This window comes from Bubalus bubalis, chromosome 8, assembly GCF_019923935.1.
Source record: "Bubalus bubalis isolate 160015118507 breed Murrah chromosome 8, NDDB_SH_1, whole genome shotgun sequence".
In the NCBI taxonomy this organism is placed as follows: domain Eukaryota; kingdom Metazoa; phylum Chordata; class Mammalia; order Artiodactyla; family Bovidae; genus Bubalus; species Bubalus bubalis.
Genome location: NC_059164.1, coordinates 15486900 through 15508165, shown reverse-complemented (window position 1 = coordinate 15508165; position 21266 = coordinate 15486900). Strand labels below are relative to the sequence as shown.

General features: G+C 40.1%; 1 protein-coding gene across 3 annotated transcripts in view; it reads right to left on the bottom strand.

The window, feature by feature from the left end:
* Nucleotides 1–21266, bottom strand: part of UMAD1 (UBAP1-MVB12-associated (UMA) domain containing 1) — a 295711-nt gene that overhangs the window by 109297 nt on the left and 165148 nt on the right. For all 3 annotated transcript variants that reach the window (XM_025290894.3, XM_044946492.2, XM_044946491.2), the window contains exon 3: nucleotides 4802–4875. In XM_025290894.3, the coding sequence (XP_025146679.1) occupies nucleotides 4802–4875 (74 nt within the window). The remainder of the gene's footprint in view (nucleotides 1–4801; nucleotides 4876–21266) is intronic.

Here is a 21266-nt window from a genome sequence, read left to right as displayed (position 1 = left end):
ACTATTTGGCACTTAACGATCTTAGCAAATGTTTTGTTGTTGTTCTTACTAATCTTACTGTTTTTACAACTGCTGTCTATTAAATTCCCTAGTACAAACTGGCTGTACGATTATTTTAGGTCTTCATTAAAAAGTTTGTATTAAATATGCGGTAAGGTACTTTGGTTAACAGAAGTTGGGGGGATATTAGTGTCACAGTTTATTATTATAAGCAATTTTTGTGTCTTCTGTCAGTTTAACCACAGTATCTCAGTACCACCAGCTGATAATAATCTTTATAAATCCTACTTTGCAGCTATACCATCTGTTAGTTATTATTTTATATGTGTCTCCATATGTATATATGAATTAGTTGTCGCTCAAGACAAACACACAAATGGAACTGTGGTTTTGTGGGGACTTTTTTATTGGCTTGTTTTGTATTTTGTTATCTTTAGGTTAGTGAACTAAATAAATAAACATATTCCTCAGTCTTGGAGACCAAAACGAAATGCAAATTGCAGTTATAGAAATACAGACTTTCAGTTATAAGTCATGAGGATGTAAGGTACAGCATGGGGAGTACAGGCAATAATATTGTACTAACTTTGTATAGTGGCAGATGGTAACTGGACTTATTGAGCTGATCATTTTGCAATGTGTACAAATGTTGAAGCACTATGTTGTACACATGAAACTAATATACTATTGTATGTCAAATGTACTTCAATAAAATAAAGAGGATAAAAAAGGCAAATTAAAAAATAATTTTTGTAGTACAAATAAATTTAAGTTCAACAAACGCAATCTAAAAGTATCTGCTAAAACTGATTAAAATTAATAGTCACCAAAATTGATGCAATTCTATTTAAAAAACTGATATTTCTATATTCACAGGTCTCAGAATATACCTACTGACCAAAAAACAATCAGTAGTAAATCAGTAATATCGTTCTAGTTTTCACAATATGAAACACTTTCCACAACTGAAGATTAGAAAAGAATGATTAATTACTTACTTATATTGTTAATTCCTTGCAGAGATGAATCATGACAAAAATTCAAAACCAGTTCCCCCATTAATCTGTGGGTTTATCCCCCTGAGCTGTAAATACCCTGGCTCCTACAGCGGCACAAAACAGGAAGTTGTTTTAATGTCATTACAACTCACCACCAAAATGTACCCAGAGAGGCAGCCACAAAAAAGAGAAGGAGCAGAAGGAGGCAGATCAACTTCCAACTGGATAATTAGTTCCAAATTATCACTTTTTCCTCAAGTACTACAGTCTAATGACTTGATTTTAATAAGCTCAAATACAAGTTTACAGGAGCTTATATGCTACAAACAAAAAACATGTGAATTCTGTAAAGAGTTACTAACGGAAATTAATACACAGACAAAAGCACAACCTGGGAGAAACCACATTTGATAACTAGATAGTTCACTGTCTCCTTAAGTTACCCTATTTTAGGGAACGATACTTTAGGATTACATTCAGGGAAAGCCAAAGTACAAACAGTAGTAAATAAAGTCATAATTAAGAGAAACCTAAAATATTTACAGGGACGGGGTAAAGAAGAGACAAACATACTTGAGAAAGTATGATTTCCTGGAATGAATGCTGCATTATTTTCAGTTTCATGAAGTAAAAAATCCCACATATTATTTAATACAAATAAACATGCTGCTTTTCATAGAGTCTTCTGTGCATTAAAATAAGTCCTACTCCAACTTTGTAAAATGTAGCTTATTTGATGCCCAAACCAGATCTCCTTTTTTCAAATATGTTTCATCTAGAATTTCCATGATGTCTGTGGGAAAGCTGTACTTGGAGAGTTTTTGAAGTATACTTGGGCTATAAAGTGTAAGGGAAAATAACACAGACTACTTAACAAAATATTGTAACTGCCATTAAAACTACAGTATAGCATAGGCCAAGTTCCATTCGTTTTTTTTTATTATCTGTCATTGAGATCCATGTGTGGAAAGTAGTTTCAATCCTTGATTTGCTTCTGTATGTCTAAAATGTTAATGAGGAATTTCATTTCACAGGAATTTGTATTAATATAGAAAATTGCATAAATCGTAAAAAAAAATTTTTTTCATAGTTCAAAGCTCACCTAATACTGAAGCCTTTCTTAATTCTCACTAATGATGTTTCTTCCTCCACTGAAATCTCAGTTATCTTTATAATTATGGAGTTTAAGAAATGTGTTTATTCCACCTTATATTATAATGACTTGTGGAGTTGTCTGATGTTCATGAATAGACTGAAAATGTAAGTAAGAATCATGAAGTCTTACATAGCTTTATATCCTGTTTGCCCCATGTCCAACCAAATTCCTTGAAAATAGTACTCAATCTACATGCTTATTTGAATTCACTGAAAAATTCATTTGGGGACACTAAAATATACCTTCTCCAAAGGGTTCTTAGAAAAACAACGTATATTTTGGTAACTAAGAGTGTTATTTTTAAGCTCTAGGGAACCTATACAAACTGATCAAATATGTTTTCATTATAAATAATATTTCAACATTTGTTGTATAGCCATTAAAAAGGAAACTAATGAGAATATTTCTTGCTAGGTACAATAGTTACATTTTAATCAGATGTATATCTTTCAAAAACCCAACTGAAATCATAATACTTCATCCTGCTAATGTACTGAATGTCAAAAATAATCTAAATTAATAGATTTATGATAACTCCTAGGGCTTCCCAGGTGGTGCCAGTGGTAAAGAATCCACCTGCCAATTCAGGAGATGCAAAAGATGTGGGTTCAATCCCTGGGTTGGAAAAATCCTCTGGAGTAGGAAAGGGCAGCCCACTCCAGTATTCTTGCCAGGAGAATCTCATGGACAGAGGTACCTGTGGGCTAGCAAAGGGTTGGATACAACTGAGCAACTGAGTCCACACAGTGGGTGGTCAGTGGGCTTGAAGTCAAGGAGTGATGTGATCTGATCCAATTTCTGTCTGCTGTGAAGAGAACAGACTTAAGGGGGAAGAATGGAGGCAGAGAGTCCAGGTGAAATTGGTGGCTTAGGATTCTAGCAGTGCCCACACTGAGAAGTGGCTAGAGTCTGGATGTATGCGGAAGGGGAGGAAACAGGACTTAACTGGTGGAAATGCATGTAGACTGTGAGGGAAACAAAGGAGCCAGGGGTACCCCAGGGGTGTGATTCTAAACCATTCTTCAGAGGGTGATGCTATTTAACACCGATGGTGAAAACTTCAGCAGAGAGAAGCCTCGGGGTGGCAGGGCCAGGGATCAATAGTTCTTTGCTCAAGTAAACGCTGAACTGTTTAGAAACTTGTAAGTGAAGTAGCTCCAATGAGCTAGTTTCAAATCTCAGAGGATCTATTCTCAAAAGCTTCTTTCCTTCAAAATTAATCTTGGAATTCTTCCTATCAATAAATCGACTTTTAAAAATTATTGAGTTCGGCAGACATTTCCACTGAATCACATACATACCTAAGCAGTAAAACTGAAGTAATCATGGATGATTTCTAAACCATTTTGGTGGTTCTTTCCTAAAGCTCAAATACATCAACCTTTATTTCCTATCAAAGATGCTACTACCTAAGGTGGAAGGGAGATCTGAAAGGGAGGGATATATGTATATATATAACTGATTTACTTCACTGTACAACAGAATTAACTCGATTAACCCCCAATTAAAAAAACAAAAAGATGTTACTTATGTTCAGTATTCACTAAATATCTGGGTAAATAAAAGAGATCAAGATGTTTCAACACATATACTGCAGATTTTCCTTTGTCCTTGTATCTTTTTTTCCACCACTATATACTCAGCCCCTCGCACACTGCATTGAACACAGTCATTGCTTAATGAATACCACTTGCATGCATTAACAGAAAAAAACAAATGCCAGTTTTATTGGAAATATGGCTCTTTTCTTTTTCTACATCAATTTTACTTCCCAAGTAACTGCTTTTAAGTTTCTCTCTTGATTATAAAATATTTACTCACTATGGAAAATCTAAACCCCAAAACCTTTCTTCTTAAGATGAATATTGCACTCTACTTATAACTCATGATTGTATTCATTCATTTAACAAATACTTTTGACCTCCTTTTCTGTGCCTGGCTTTGTGGATACAGTGATGAGTCAAACAGGCCAGGCGCCCTGACCTCACTCCAGTTGTATGTAACACCCTCTCTCCAAAAAGTGGAGGTGTGGCACCACGCAGAACGTTTCAAAATCCATGGATATCTCTTCCACTCCGATAGTCACCATTCTCCCAGTCTCTCAGTGATTCAATAAGGTCAGCATGTTTCCACATAGACTATGAAAGGAAGTGAACTACACTCTCAAGTACTCAGAAGCAAATAATTTTCTTATGTGGAAAAAGAATAAAAACTGTAGTCTTTTTTACTGAACAATGTCAAAGCTGTGGTGGAGGAACAATGTCAACTGTGGTGGTGGAAATGCTAAGTAAGACAGTTCTGAAGAAGTTACTCTCAAACCTTTCTCTATAGGTTCATATATTACCTATTTATTCAAACATATTAGAAAATAATCACTCAACAAAAATAATTTCAAATATTTTAACTTCGGTGTTCTATGCCTCTGTTTCCAACAGGAAGCTTCCATTTCCGGCACTAGGAAAAGCTTAGTACTTGGGAAGTCACTGCCGCCCACCATGCCTTGATTTCTGGCAGCTCACCTGTTCTCCTGGTACCTTGGCACCTGTCTGCATGGCCAGAATGAAGTGACTATTTATCCTCAGAGGACTCTATTATCACAGTGACTTGTTTGGATTTACCCCCAAAGGGCTCACTGAGCTTCACTTACCTCCAAAGGCTGGTTGTCTTCTACGTCTGAGGTTGTGCCTCTTGCTGCCACTCTTTGTTCATGTGCTGTATCTCCTAATAGACAATGAAAAAAAACACAAAACTTTATCATGCCATTGAGGCCAAACTGTCTACTACTTATTTGAAATATCTTCTGTTACTAAACAATGAACACTGGAGAGGGTGTGGAGAAAAAGGAGCCCTCTTGCACTGTGGTGGAATGTAAATTGGGGCAGCTACTGTGGAGAAGAGTATGGAGGTGCCTTCAACAGTACTAGGAATAAAACCACCACGTGACCCAGCAACGCCACTACTGGGCATATACCCTGAAAAAACCATAACTCAAAAAGACACACGTACCCCAACGTTCACTGCAGCACTATTTACAACAGCCAGGACGTGGAAGCAACCTAGCTGTCCATCAACAGATGAACGGATAAAGAAGCTGTGGTACATACACACAATGGAATATTACTCACCCACAAAAAGGCCTGTTATACAGAGTGAAGGAAGTCAGAAAGAGAAAAACAAATACTGTATATTAACACATACATATGGAATCTAGAAAAATGGTACTGATGAACCTATTTGTGGGGCAGGAATAGAGACACAGACATAGAGAACAGGCTTGTGGGCACAGCGGGAGAAGCAGAGAAGGGGATGAACTGAGAGAGGAGCACTGAGATATATATAACACCACGTGTAACACAGGCAGCCCAACCTGCTGCTCTGTGGTGACCTAGAGGGGTGGGACGGGGTGGAGGGAGGCTTGGGAGGGAGTGGGTGTACATATACTTATGGCTGGTTCATTGTGTTGTACAGCAGAAATCAACACAATATTCCTCCAATTAAAAAGAAATTTAAAATAAAGAATTTATAGGTAAACAGGTATTTTTACCTATAAGTTTTCACTGAAAATTTTCACTGAAAATTCAGGATTTTCACTGAAGGACTAATTTTAATAGAAGAACATGGGACATCTTTATTATAATTAAATACAGAATGAAAAATTTTCAAATAACACAGAAAATGAGATTTAAATAAAATTTTGTTTGATGTATCAAAACAAAATGAAGTATCTTCTGCTATTGTATGTTCACACTGGGGAGTAAACAGTTAATATTTAAGAATAGTAATTTTATAGAGGTCACAAAAATCATAAATACAGAGACATACAATTTGAACCAGAAATGTATCCTGCTTTATACAGGTTTACTCTGGAAAAATCAAGTGAATTTATATTTTGTAAATAAAGTTATATTTCAAATAAACTAGGAAACCTTATAACTTAAATGCTGCTGCTGCTGCTAAGTCGCTTCAGTCGTGTCCAACTCTGTGCGACCCCATAGACGGCAGCCCACCAAGCTCCCCCGTCCCTGGGATTCTCCAGGCAAGAACACTGGAGTGAGTTGCCATTTCCTTCTCCAATGCATGAAAGTGAAAAGTGAAAGGGAAGTCGCTCAGTTGTGTCCGACTCTAGCAACCCCATGGACTGCAGCCTTCCAGGCTCCTCCGTCCATGGGATTTTCCAGGCAAGAGTACTGGAGTGGGGTGCCATTGCCTTCTCCTGTAACTTAAATAGATAAAGCAAATTACTTTCAAACATCAGACATCTTTCTAACATGAATAACTGTCCTCTAAATGTGTCTTTTAAGAAGTTTTACTCTTTTTTTTATATTATTTTTTTTCAATTTTATTTTATTTTTAAACCTGAAACACTGTATTAGTTTTGCCAAACATCAAAACGAATCTGCCACTCTTTATAAGTGTTTATTTGTGTCTCTGTAGATCTGCCTCAGAGTATGTATGTCTGTATGTAATAATTAACCATATGTCAAACCATTTTTACAACAGGAAAGAACAATGAACAAATTCATAAATGAGCATTCAGTTAATAGCCTAATTCCTAAAGGTGGTGCCTGGGTGGGTTATATTACTAAACCAAGCTGGTGACTAGGCTGCCTCTAAGGACACAGGACAGACAGAAATAGAGTTAGGTCAGTACTTACATAATTTAATGTATTAATAGTCTATGTTAATTTATTGACTAACACTAATCATCTGTGATTAACACATGGTAGGTAAAGAAACCATTAATCTACTTGTTAAAAGCACAATGAGAAGTTAATCTAGTAATCTGCTCTTCCCATAAAGTTAGGCCAGCCCAGGAATGTCCACAAGAGGGAAGATTACAAAATCCACACACGATGACTTGGCTGACACTAAAGGTTAGGAATTTGTTAACGTGGGGAAGGTCACAGTCTTCATTGGAGGCAACGAAGTATCTAAGTCTGGGCTGGGTTTAATTTTTCCACAGTGAAACACAAAAGTTTACCAATGGCTATCATCAAGAAAGAGCCCTGTAAAATTTTAAAGAATTAAATAAAATTCTGTTAAATTCTAAAGCTATTAAGCAAGGATTAAGTTGGTAGTTTATTGACATAAGATAAAGTAAACCACTAAATGTTTAAAATCCAAGCACGTCATGCATATTCCAGCCTACAAGCTGTTTTCTCAGCTAAGTATGGCATTCATACTGTTGGTCAGAACCCAGCATATGGTAGGTGTTTCATAAATACTAGCTGAGTAAATTAGTGAACGTCTATCTATAGTTTCTAGTCTATAAAACTGTGATAATACTGTGCATGTGTGCTTAGTCACATAGTCAGGTCCAACTCGGCAACCCCACGGACTATATAGCCCGCCAGGCTCCTCTGTTTGTGAATATCAGCATGGGTTTCCGTTTCCTCCTCCAGGAAATTCACTCAGGGATCAAACCCACATCTTCTTCATTGACAGGCAGATTTTTTTACCACTAAGCCACCTGGGAAGCCCATGACAATACTAACTAGTATGTAATAAAAGCTTTATCTGAGCATATAATTAGTCTTTTTCCTCTAAAACATATTTGTGAAACTTAAAAAGCAAATTTATTAAATACCATTCTGATATATTGTTACCAGTGGTTGGTAATTGGGGCATAACTTGTTAGATTTTAAAAAGTTAATGATTTTTTAAAAATCATGCTGAAACAAAAGCAGTAGGAACTTAAACTACATCTATAGGATAATAAAGTTAATAGTCATTAAGTGAAAAATTATGTCAACTTACTTTTATTAGTAATTTTGATTGATTTTTTAAAACTTACTATCTAAACCAACCATTTATTTGCACATCGGGGAGAGTCTTATTCTCAGAAATCCACCTTCTCTGAAAGTTAGGGATGAGCAAATCAAGCCCCAGTTCATGGATGGCAAAGCCAATCCACAAGTTGTTTAGTTTGCTTGGGTAAAGGAATGAGACCACTGAGACCCCAGCAGCATACGCAGCCAAGGTCATGCAAGTCCCTGTACACTGAGTCAGGTGTTTAATAACTCACACGCCTGAGGTTTAGAAGAAAGTATGTGTCATCCAATATGAAACGGCATTTACTCTACGGTTTTTTTTTTTAACCTTTTAAAATGATTATAGGGCCATCCCCTAGCCATACAAACACTGTATTTGGTGAAATCATTCAAGTCTATGCTTCCTTTGCCAATTTCTGATTTCAAGGCAAGTATCTGTACCAAACTTTTTATTTATGTATGTATGTAGTTTTGGCTGCTCTGGGTCTTCATCGCAGTGCAGGGGCTCCTCTAGTTGTGGCGGGCACGGGGGCTACTCTCCAGTCGTGCTGCGTGGGCTTCTCTTGTTGCAGAGTGCAGGCTCAGTAGTCGTGGCGCGTGGGCTTAGTCTGGGGTATGTGGAATCTCAGTTCCCGGATTCCGGGACTGAACCCACGTTCCCTGCACTGTGGGGTGGATTCTTAACCACTGGGCCAGCAGGCAAGTCCCGACTTTCTCAATATCTCCCTGCTGCTTGAATAACCAGAAAGGCTGTCAGCCAGTGCTCTTGACACCACACAACACATCTGCCTGGAAGCAACTGTACCACCACCGTTTCCTGAAATGCCATATTTGGCGATGACTCAAGACAGTAACTGATTATCGGGAAAAATGCAACCTGCAAGGTTATTCTCTACAAACAAAGGCACAAAATGAAAACTATACAAACAGCAAACAGAAAAGAACAGGTCACAGTGAAACAGAACCATTTTCCTGTCACTGAAGAATTATTTTATCACAGTAAAAATTCAATTAGTTTCTCTAACTTGTAATAACCCATATGAATGTAAGACACTTCAACAATAAAAATAAAAATGCATGTGATGAATGTGAAATGATGCTTCAGTTTTCAGACATGAGTTAGTTCTCATTTATGTGCTGTATAGATTCAATAGGACTTCCCAGGTGGCTCAGTGGTAAAGAACCTATGTGCCAATGTAGGCGACACAGGTTTGATCCCTGGATCAGGAAGCTCCCCTGGAAAAGGAAACAGCATCCCACTCCAGTATTCTTGGCTGGAAAATACCATGGACAGAGAAGTAGCGGGTTCATAGGATCGCAGAGAGTCAGACATGACTGACTGAGTGAGCATGCACCCATAGATTCAAAACTTTCGTTTGCAACTCAGCTGTTTAAGAGGAAAAAGACAACAAAAACAGACTCAAACTATTACATGGAGAATGGATAAATACCAAGGTCCTACTGTATAGCACAGGGAACTGCATCCAATCTCCTGGGATAAACCATAATGGAAATGAATATTGAAACAGAAGGTGTATATGTATATAACTGAGTCACTTTTCTGTACAGCAGAGACAGGCGCAATACTGTAAAGCAACTATACTTCAATTAAAAAAAAGAAAAAACTCATAGTATTAACACTTCATAAAGTCTTATTTATAACACCACAATTGATTCTTATCCCCACTTCCCTCCTCCCCGACTTTACTGTGTGGGCTTCACTATTGGCTCAGACGTTTAAGAATCCACCTACAATGCAAGAGACCCAGGTTTGGTCCCTGAGTCAGGAAGCTTCCCTTGGAGAAGGGAATGGCTACCCACTCCAGTATTCTTGTCTGGATAATTCCAAGGACAGAGGAGCCTGGGCAATTTAAAGGAGAAAGGCTTCATGCATATTAACAAAGCTCTTTCAGAACTTAAAGGACTGAAGTGAAATTTCATGTGTATTTCAGCTTAGTGAGGCTAGACAGGAAATATTTTTGGCTTCTCTGTCAAAACTTCTCCAGTCTACCATTGTAGCTGGGAACAGCCACAGATATATAAACTGCTGAGTGGAGCTGTGTTTCGATGAAATTTTACTTACAAAAGTGGGTTGAGTCAGGCTGCAGTTTCCAGATCTCTATTTTAGAGCCTACCTCTTCTAGGATAAAAAGCTGAATTATGCTATATAAGGAGATGAGAAAAGGCTGGTGATGAGCATGTCTTCATGATCTCATTCTACTGGGTGACCCGGGTGGAGGGAGAGGAGAGATGTGATGAAGAATGAGCACCAGGCACAAGGGAAAAGGAAAGAGGAGATGCTGCCAGTGATGCCAGGGGAACCTGAATGCCTCTCTGGATCACCCAGAGGAGATCTCTTTTGGGGAGGGGGTGGTGGGTGAGTCGGGAGTACTCTCACTCTTTAGGCCTCCTTCATTGTGGAGGAAACCCTAGTTACGAACCTCCCCCCAGTCTCTCCCTCCATTCTTGTCACTGGGCTGGTGACGTGGGAGGGCAAAGCTAACAGGGTTCTTCTTGTCCTACTCCCCTCCCCGCTCTCCTGCTGCTGCTCACTCCCCTCTGCTCTGACCCTGCCCAGGGGCCCTCCCACTGGAGCAGGGCTGCCCCAGCCCAGCACACTCTGTAACAGGGTGGAGGTCAACCTAATGGGGTTCAGAACACGAAACCCATTTGCTTCTTGACAGAATCCACGTTCTTCAACACCAGCTCGACAGGCAATAAAAATGAGAATCTGTTCTTCATCTGTCTTTATTTTTTTAACTAAACTGTCCAGATCTTACCTGGGTAAGGAGGGTGTTATTACTGGAACAACCTAGAATCCAACAGGACAGGGAATGGCCTGGTGTGGAAAGCACTGGAGCCTGCCTACAGATGAACAATTGTGAACACAGAAACCTGTTTTCTTTCTTTCCTTTTATTAGAGAGGAATTATCTAGAGCTTCATATCTGAGAATGCAGTCTTCAAAACACTAATTTCAAGGGGTTCCCATGGAAAAAATAGCTCTCTGATCACAAGTATGAGGAAAAACCTACCGAATGCATTCCCTTCTGGTTGATTTTCAACGTACTCTGACATAGTAAAGGCTCTGAAAAATTCGGTAAAGAAACTAAAAAGAAATTTTCACCATGTTTTTGACTAGAAAACCACTTTATTCACTCTATTAAAATACTGCAGAGTGTCACACTACAGGAAATGCTACTATAACATTTCTGAAGTTAAAATGAATATGAAATATTTTTTACTGACTTTTAAGATCCTCCACACTGTCAAATTTGTTATTTAGTTCCTGAGCATTCATTTTATACAATGTTAACTCACACTTCTTTTCCTTTAGATGATTCTTTTTACAACTCCCTGTTAATTCATTCAGTTGCATTTGGGGCAGACTAGCAGATTGTGACTGCATTCTACTGCATGATTCTGATTCCAGAATAGCTGATCGTCTACCGAGGAGAAAAGGATAGCCAGACACCTTGAAGACACAGGAGAAAGCCCCAGTGCTCAGAAACATCCCCCCCACAATTCTACCAATTAGAGATTCATTAGGGTTAATGAGCTCCTCTTTTAAAATGCAAATACCCTGTGGGAGTGTTTGCTTATTAGTCATTCACAGAGTGAAGTAGTGGAAAGAACAGTGGAATGGCCTCTCCATTAACTCCTTTTCATTCCTCAGTCACACACTCATTACCCAAGGAGGCCTGGCACGGTGGCAACCAAATGGCTTTGGAACTGACAGAACTCAACCCAATGCCTTTGCCAAATCCACGACCTTGGGCACATTACTGAATTTCTCAGAGCCTCAATTTCTTCATCTGAAAAATGGGAATCATGACATATAATAAGGCTATTATGGTGGCATTAGTGGAGACGGCGATGGTACCCCACTCCAGTCCTCTTGCCTGGAAAATCCCATGGATGGAGGAGCCTGGTAGGCTGTAGTCCATGGGGTCGCCAAGAGTCAGACACGACTAAGCGACTTCCCTTTCACTTTTCACTTGCATGCATTGGAGAAGGAAATGGCAACCCACTCCAGTGTTCTTGCCTCGAGAATCCCAGGGACGGGGGAGCCTGGTGGGCTGCCATCTATGGGGTCGCACAGAGTCGGACACGACTGAAGTGACTTAGCAGCAGCAGTGGTAAAGAATCTGTCCACCAATTCAGGAGATGCAAGGTTTCGATCCCTGAGTGGGGAAGGTCTCCTGGAGGAGGGCATGGTAACCCACTCCAGTATTATTGCTTGGAGAATCTCATAGACAAGAGAGCCTGGCAGGCTACAGTCCACGGGGCTGCAAAGAGTCAGACACAACTGAGCGACTGCATGTGCACATGCAGATTAAATGAGAAAACATGCTAAACACTAATGGCAGAGAGGAAGAAGGGAGAGCAGCTGGGGCAAAGATAAACATTGTGAATAGCTGTTGCCATGATCTTCAGCACAGCAGAGGTCAAAGAACCGCTCTCCTGTAAACGCGTTTAGTGCCCCATGCAGTGTGGTGAGTGAGGTCCGCTTTGTAATATCCATTTAAGGATGGCAGACCTGGTGGTGGAGTCCAAGTCTGCTGACAGTGCCAAGTCCTCACGTAACACCACACAGCTTCTCACTACTCCTCAGACAAGTATCCAACTTGGTTTCATACACATTATATTTAAGTCTCCTCCAGTTCCGTTCTGTTTTCTTTTCCACTTTTGAGAATATTGTCCACACGCTCCCTGTTTCCACTATAATGAAGAAAGGAAGGACAGAGAGAAAGCAGAAGGACTAATTGCCAAAGCTGTACCTTGCCCAGGAGCCTGCTGCTGTCAGGCCAGGACTCTTGACGACAACAGCGACCCCACGAGAAGCCAAGAATAAGGACGCCTAAGCTGTGCGGAGAGGACCGCAGTCAGCAAACACACGGAGGGAAAGGTTCAAGCCAGCGAGGAGTTAAAGAAAAGCAAATGAAAATGGTGCCAAGAATATATTAAATGAGCATACCAAGATTATGACACCCAAATTAGCTAAGGATGCTTACAACTGACACACTGGCATCATTCTGATAAATGAAGTTAACACTGTTCATTCAACTGTATGTGAGAGGGGGATAGTTCAAAGATAATCCTACGCACACACAAAGAGCTCCTGAAAAGAATTATAAATAACTGTTAAAATATGGATAAAAATTAAAATTAAGGGTTCAGAAGAACACGCAATGCATTTTATAAGATATTAGTGTGACTCTCAGTGGTAAAGAATCCACCTGCTAATGCAGGAGACTGGGGTATGATCCCTGGGTTAGGAAGATCCCCCAGAGAAGGAAATGGCAACCCGCTCCAGTATGACTGTTTGGCAAATTCCATGGACAGAGGAACCAGGCAGGCTACAGTCCATGGGGTCACAAAGAGTCAGACACAACTGAGCAATGGAGCATGCACTCACACACACAGTGTGAATCTTAATTTTAACATATATTTCATACAACTTTTAGGCAACATAACAGGTTTTAATTTATGACTGCTATTAAAATCATACAGCTAAAATTTTGCTTACTGCGCTGCAAGCTGAGGGTCACACTGGACACTTAAGGACATCTATTTAAGGAAGTAAGAATACCCGAAAATCCAACAGAAGTCAGACTCGATCAGTCCTCCTGGCCTGCTCTTAATTAATTCGTCCTGCGATTCCAGATTTCTTTAGTTCTGAGTCTTGTTACTATGTAGCTATGGGTAAAAATTTCTCTGGAAGATTTCAAGCAATCCAAAACATCAATTAAGTATTTAACACCATGTTAAACACATAAGCCCAGGCATTTTTTTAGACTGGAAGACTAGACACTCAAAAGGCCAAAGTAATTTTGTATTTGTACATTTGTAGAATATTGTATCATGCTATACCAATATGCCTTCAAAGGTGGGTTTTTTTTTTATAGCTTTCCTAAATCAGAGTAAATTTATACCCCACAAGAGTATGTTGGGCAGCTCATCATTCCTGACCCTGGATCCCAAAATGCTGCTGAAAGAACCTGCTACACAAAGGCTAGCCCTGAGCAGGCCACTGACAACATGTCTACAGGGCCTGTTGCAAACAAAGAGGACTCAAATAAGAAGGACTTTCAATGTGTAGGGCTTGAAACATAAATCTATTAACAGAAAACAAAACAAAACAAAACAGGCTCACTCTACCAGTTTATCTGGTATTCTGAAACAAAGACTCAAATGTGCTGCCTGTTGTTGGGGAAATTGATGGCACTGATCCATCACCAATAATGCAACCGAGGCAGAGATCACTGGCACCAAGTCACTCACGCTCAAGAGTCTGGTCTCCTTTCCAAACAACAGAATAAAATTGTAGAGTTACTGGCTTGGATCAGAAGTTCTGCTCAGTCAGTTTTCCACATAGAAATAAGGGATACCATGAGATCAAATGTGTGTTTCCACCTACAGCATCCATTGGTCCAATCAGAGATATTAGGTAAGTAAGCTGTCAGTGTCTTGAAACTGAGTTCTGATAGGACCAAAGAGTTGTAGTGTAAGAAGTAAAGCTGCTCAGTCGTGTGCAACTCTTTGCAATCCAATGGACTGTAGCCTACCAGAGTCCTCCGTTCATGGAATTTCCCAGGCAAGATTACTGGAGTGGGTTGCCATTTCCTTCTCCAGGAGATCTTCCCAACCCAGGGATCTAATCCAGGTCTCCCTGTAAGTAGTGTAAGAGAACACTGCAAAGAAAATTTCCAGCAGAAACAATAAAAGCCGAACATGAAACATACTACAATCAGCTTCATGTTGTTTCATTCATTCAATAAATATTTGCTGAATATCTATTACGTTAGATAGCATCACTGACTCAGTGGACATGAATCTGAGCAAACTCCAGCAGACTGGAGGACAGAGAAGTCTGGCGGGCTACAGTCCATGGCAAAGAGTCGGACATGACTTAGTGACTGAACACAACAACAATCTATTATGTGCCACATATCATGCTGGGTACCATGTGAACTACAGCGATACCATTCCTGCCCTCAGAGCATTTACATCCTCAGTTCAGTCGCTCAGTCGTGTCTGACTCTTTGCAACCCCATGGACTGCAGCACCCTAGGCCTCCCAGTCCATCACCAACTTCCGGAGTTTACTTAAACTCATGTCCATTGAGTCGGTGATGCCATCCAACCATCTCATGCTCTGTTGTCCCCTTCTCCTCCCGCCTTCGATCAATTTGCATCCTAGAGGAGATTTTTCAGCCAACAAAATGTAATCACAAAAGCTGGTTGTAGAAATTAGCCCCAGACTGAAAATTATGGGAGTATCAAATCAATCAAGGAATAGAAATTTCATTCAAAGCACACCGTGGGAAAAGTGGCCAGTCATAACAAAAGCGAGCTCCGTATTAGGGCTTTCTTTCCCCCTCAGCTCCTTTCACTAAAAATAAAGTATATATTTTGTCAGCATCATTACTTTTAAAGGAAGAGAGTATTTCTGAAAATATACCACATTATTTGAAGAAAAGTTGATAATAAAAATGAATCACTTGCAAACCACAGATCACAACTTAGAAGCAAAGCCACGTGTGATGAATGTGATGAGGTGGTGTGACGTTATCCCAGATGAAGAACGGGAGTTTGCTTACAAAATGCAAAAGAAGACGTCACACTTCTCATGGGATTATACAATATGAGCATGTGACACTGCTGTCCTGAGGATCACCGCATGTCACATTTAAAATGTTCATATGGGGGCTCCCCTGGTGGCTTAGTGGTAAAGCATCAGCCTGCCACTGCAGGAGATATGGGTTTGATCCCTGGTCAGGGAAGATCCCACGTAACATGCAGCAACTAAGCCCGTGTGCCCCAACCACTTAGCCTGTGCTCCAGAGTCTGAGCTGCAACTACAGGAAGCCTGTGTGCCTAGAGCCCAAGCTCTGCAACAGGAAGAGCCACTGCAACGAGAAACCCACAGCTAGAGAGTAGCCCCCGCTCACCACAACTAGAGAAAAGCTTGCACAGCAATGAAGATTCAGCACAGCCAAGAAATTAAAAATAATTTTAATGCTCATATAAAGAGGGAGGGGACATATGTATAGCCATGGCTGATTCATCCTAATGTATGCCAGAAACCAACAACGTATTGTAAAGCAATTATCCTTCAATTAAAAATAAATACATTTTTAAAAAATGCTCATATAAGACAAGTGGTTTGGCCCCTTTGCTGCTACTGCTAAGTCGCTTCAGTCGTGTCCGACTGTGTGTGACCCCATAGATGGCAGCCCACCAGGCTCCTCTGTCCATGGGACTCTCCAGGCAAGAACATTGGAGTGGGTTGCCATTTCCTTCTCCAATGCATGAAAGTGAAAAGTGAAAGTGAAGTCACTCAGTCGTGTCTGACTCTTAGCAACCCCATGGACTACAGCCTACCAGGCTCCTCCATCCATGGGATTTTCCAGGCAAGAGTACTGGAGTGGGGTGCCATTGGCCCCTTTAGGAACTCAGGTAAAATTCAACACCACAAGGTCTGAGGGAGAAAGTCCTAACCTGTACACTCGTCTATGAACTAGAAGCAGGTAAAGAGCCACAGTGAATCACCAATTAGCCTCCTGAGGATGGAGGAGCCCAACTGGGAGGCGATCAAAGTTTAGGATTGTAAACTCGGGCCTGGCCATCCTCTTCTATTTATGGAACTTCTAGTTGGACTGTAACATACAGACAGGATGGAAAACAGAGTGTATCATGGGCGAGCCTGGGACAAACGTGCCCTAAGGGAAAGCAGGGCTAAGAGCAGCAGAGAGCAGGGCCTTCAAATGCTCGACATCTCCCACAGGCCCCGCTGGGGCACTGCATCTCACATCAGAGTGTGTGACAATCACCGGGGTACAAATTCCCGAGTCTCATGCGAGATGCAGACTTGCTCAGTTCAGTGAACAGCCAAAGAGTCTAAATTTTTAGCTAGCATTCTAGGAGACTCTACTAGAGCTGACTCACAAACAATACTCTGATACGCTGACAGAGTATCATCTGCCTGATTTTGGGAGTGACTGTCCACTCCTTCATTTCTCCTTCCTGCCCATATCGTTTAAATGTTTAGACAGTGAGTACATAGCTCTGTGCATAGCTCTAAATCACGGCCCAAAACATTCCCAAAAGAACTGAAAGCAGGGAAGGTCTTGAAGAAATATTTGCATGTCCATGTTCACAGGAGCATGATTCACAAGTCAAAAAGCTGAAGAAACCCAACTATCCATCAACAGATGAATGGATAAACAAAGTATGGTATATACATACAAGGGAGTATTATTCAGCCTTTCAAGGAAGAAAATTCTGACACATGCTATGACACGGATAAATCCTGAAGATGTCGTGCCAAGTAAAACGTCAGTTATGAAAAGGTACATGCTGTATGATTACTCCTATATGCGATGCCTAGAATGGTCAAATTCATAGAGATAGAAAGCAGAATGGTGGTTGCCAGGGGCTGGAGGAAAGAGGAAACGGAAAGCTGTTGTTTAATTGGTAGGTAGAGAGCTTGAGTTTTCCAATATAAGAGTTCTAGAGACTGATTTACAACTTTGTGAATGTACTTAAGGGAACTGTACATGTAAAACTGGTTAGGATGGTAAAACTTACAGGTACTTTACTACAATTAAATATAAAAATTTAAGATGTGTTATTGTCTATTTAGAATAACATGGTAGAAGTTAAAGGTAAGTCTACCGCTGATCAATACTGTACTTTACAATTTGTTTGAGCTTTGTCCTAATAAGTGTTTCCCTGGTGGCTCAGATGGTAAAGAATCCACCTGCAATACAGGAGACCCAGATTTGATCCCTGGGTTGGGAAGATCCTAAGGGCATGGCAACCCACTCCAGTATTCTTGTCTGGAGAATCCCAATGGACAGAGGAGCCTGTCAGGCTATAGTCCAAGGGGTTGCAAAGAGTCAGACATGACTGAACAACTAAGCATAGCACAATAAGTGTTTACAGTTCATGCTGTTAAAAGGAATCCAGATGAGAAAAGACGAAGTAAAACTCTTACTGTTTGAAGCCAACATGATACTATACATAGAAAACCTTAAAGACTATCAGAAAGTTGCTAGAGCTAATCAGTGAATTTAGAAAATTGCAGGATACAAAATCAATACACAGAAATCACTTGCACTCCTATACACTAACAATGAAATATCAGAAAGAGAAATTAAGGAATCAATCCCATTTACCATTGCAACAAAAGAGTACAATACCTAGGAATAAACCTACCTAAGGAGACAAAAGAGCTGTACAGAGAAAACTATAAGACACTGATGAAAGAATTCAATGGAGAGATATCCCATGTTCCTGGGTGGGAAGAATCAATACTGTGAAAATGATGATACTTCCAAATGTAATCTGCAGATTCAGTGTGACCCCTACCAAACCACAAATGGCAGTTTTCACAGAATTAGAACAAAAAACCCTCACAATTCATATGGAAACACAAAAGATCCCAAACAGCCAAAGCAATCTTGAGGAAGAAAGATAAAACTGGAGGAATCAATTTTTCTGACTTCAGACTACACTGCAAAGCTACAGTCATCAAGACAGTACTGGCACAAAAACAGAAATATAGACCAAAGGAACAAGACTGAAAGCCCAGAGATATACCCATGCACCTATCAGTACCTTATATTTGACAAAGAGGCAAGAATATACAATGGTATAGTGTAGTCTCTTTAATAAGTGCTGCTGAGAAAATTGGACAGCTATGTGTAAAAGAAAGAAATTAGAACACTTCCCAACTCCCCATACAAAGATAAACTCAAAATGGATTAAAGAGCTAAATGTAAGACCTGAAACTATAAAACTCTGAGAGGAAAACATAGGCAGAACACTCTATGACATAAATCACAGCAAGATCCTCTATAACCCACCTCCTACAATAATGGAAATAAAAACAAAAACAAACAAGTGGGACCTAATTAAACTTAAAAAGCTTTTGTACAGCAAAGGAAACTATAAGCAAAGTGACAAGACAATCCTCAGAATGGAAGAAAATAACAGCAAATGAAACAACTGGCAAAGAATTCATTTCAAACATATATAAGCAACTCATACAAATCAACACCAGAAAAACAGTCCAATCAAAAGGTGGGCAAAAGACCTAAACAGACATTTCTCCAAAGAAGACATACAGGTGTAATAAACACATGAAAAGATGCTCAACATCACTCATTATTAGAGAAATGCAAATCAAAAGTACAACGGCACCTCGCATCAGTCAGAATGGCCATCATCAAAAAAATCTACAAACAATAAATGCTGGAGAGCGTGAGGACAAAAGGGAACCCTCTTGCACTGTGTGGGAATGTAAATTGATACAGCCACTATGGAAGACAGTATGGAGATTCCCTAAAAAACTAGGAATAAAAACACCATACGACTCAGCAATCCCATTCCTAGGCACATATGTTGAGGAAACCAAAATTGAAAAAGACACATGTACCCCAATGTTCATTGCAGAACTATTTACAATAGCTAGGACATGGAATGTACATCAACAGATGAATGGATAAAGAAGTTGTGGTACATACACACAATGGAATAATACTCAGCCATAAAAAGGAATGTGTTTGAGTCAGTACTAATGAGGTGGGTGAACCTAGAGCTATTATACAGAGTGAAGTGAGTCAGAGTCATGTACTAAGGTATACATATGGACTGTAGGAAGACAGTACTGATGAACCTATTTGAAGGGTGGCAATGAAGACAGAGAAGAGACTTATGGACATGGGGGGAGGGAGGACAGGGTGGGATATATGGAGAATAACATGGAAACATACATTACCATATGTGAAATGGACAGCCAATGGGAATCTGCTGTATAACTCAGGGAACTCAAACGGGGTTCAGTAACAACATAGAGGGGTGGGATGGGGAGGGAGGTCCACGAGGGAGGGGACATAAGAATATGACTGATTCATGTTGATGTTTGGCAGAAACCAACACAATACTGTAAGTATCCTTCAATTAAAAATAAATAAATTTAATTAAAAAATAAAGTAGATAACCAACAAAGACCTGCTGTACAGCACAGCTGCTCAGTACTGTTGCTCAGTGTTATATGGCAGCCTGGATGGGTGAGGAGTTTGGAGGAGAATGGACGCGTGCATATGTATGATTGAGTCCCTTTACTTTCCACCTGAAACTGTCACAAAATTGTCAACTAGCCATACTATAATACAAAATAAAAAGTTTAATAAAAAAAAGACATAGTTTGCCCAACTGCACAGTTACAATGCATTGCATTAATTAATAATAACAGCAGAACACATTTTGGCCACTCGGTAGTAGTACAGTTGTAGATGTACATCCACATACTTGTTTGTATAAACATTACCAGATAACAAGGTAACAACACAGTGTTAATAATACTGAGTATCAACATGCTATACTTTAAAAACATCTCAATTGCTGGTCAAAGAAATTGAAAATTTCTAATAACTTGAACCAAGAAGTCTACAATATAAAGTACTAGATAAATAAAGCACAATTATAGATCATGTAGAATTTCAGAGCTAATATTCCTATCTTTTAATTATCTAATGCAAAACACCTAAATGTCCTCTTAGGAAGAGAGAGTTTTCAAGCCCCTAAGCCTTAATGTCACTAGGATGGGGAGAGGAGGTGGCTGACAATGAAATCCAGGTTTGTTGGAAGAGATCACTATCAATAAATTAATTGTAAAGTCCCCAGATTGTGGCTTGAATTTCTTTCCCACAGAAATCCCTCCACATATGAGAGATTAAGGGAAGAAAAAGAAGAAGAGACTAAGAGGGTAGGAGTCAGTGGACAAATCAGACTTGGGGAGCCCACTACTGGTAGGTCCTCAACTAACAACGAGGGGACACTGACCTCTGGAGCTCCAAAACAGACAGAACACACAAATCAGAAAGCTGAAAGGGCAGAAACGCATTAAGGAAGAAGTTCCCTGGTTAGAAGGAGTCACACAGCTGAAGTATGAGAATTTACTTGATGACAAGGTGAAAAGTGATGATAGACAGAGGAGCACTCTTGGCCTGCAGTGCTCCTCAACCTAGACCCCACCAGCTGACATGTACTCCCTCCTCACATCTCAGCCCTCCAGACCCAGGAGAGCCCACGCCCCCATCACACGCTCCCATTCATGCCCATCCTCCAAAGCGCGCTCCACGTTCACAATCACTCAGTGATTTGCACTCACTCGTTTAATAGCTTTTGTTCCCACTAGTCTGTCAGCTCCACCAGGACAAGGGTGTGTTTCTTTGCCACAGTATTTCCAGCACCTACTACAGTAGACGGCACCCAGTATACACCGGGTAGACCCTGATGAAATAACTCTGTTTGATATATTACAGCAGAAGT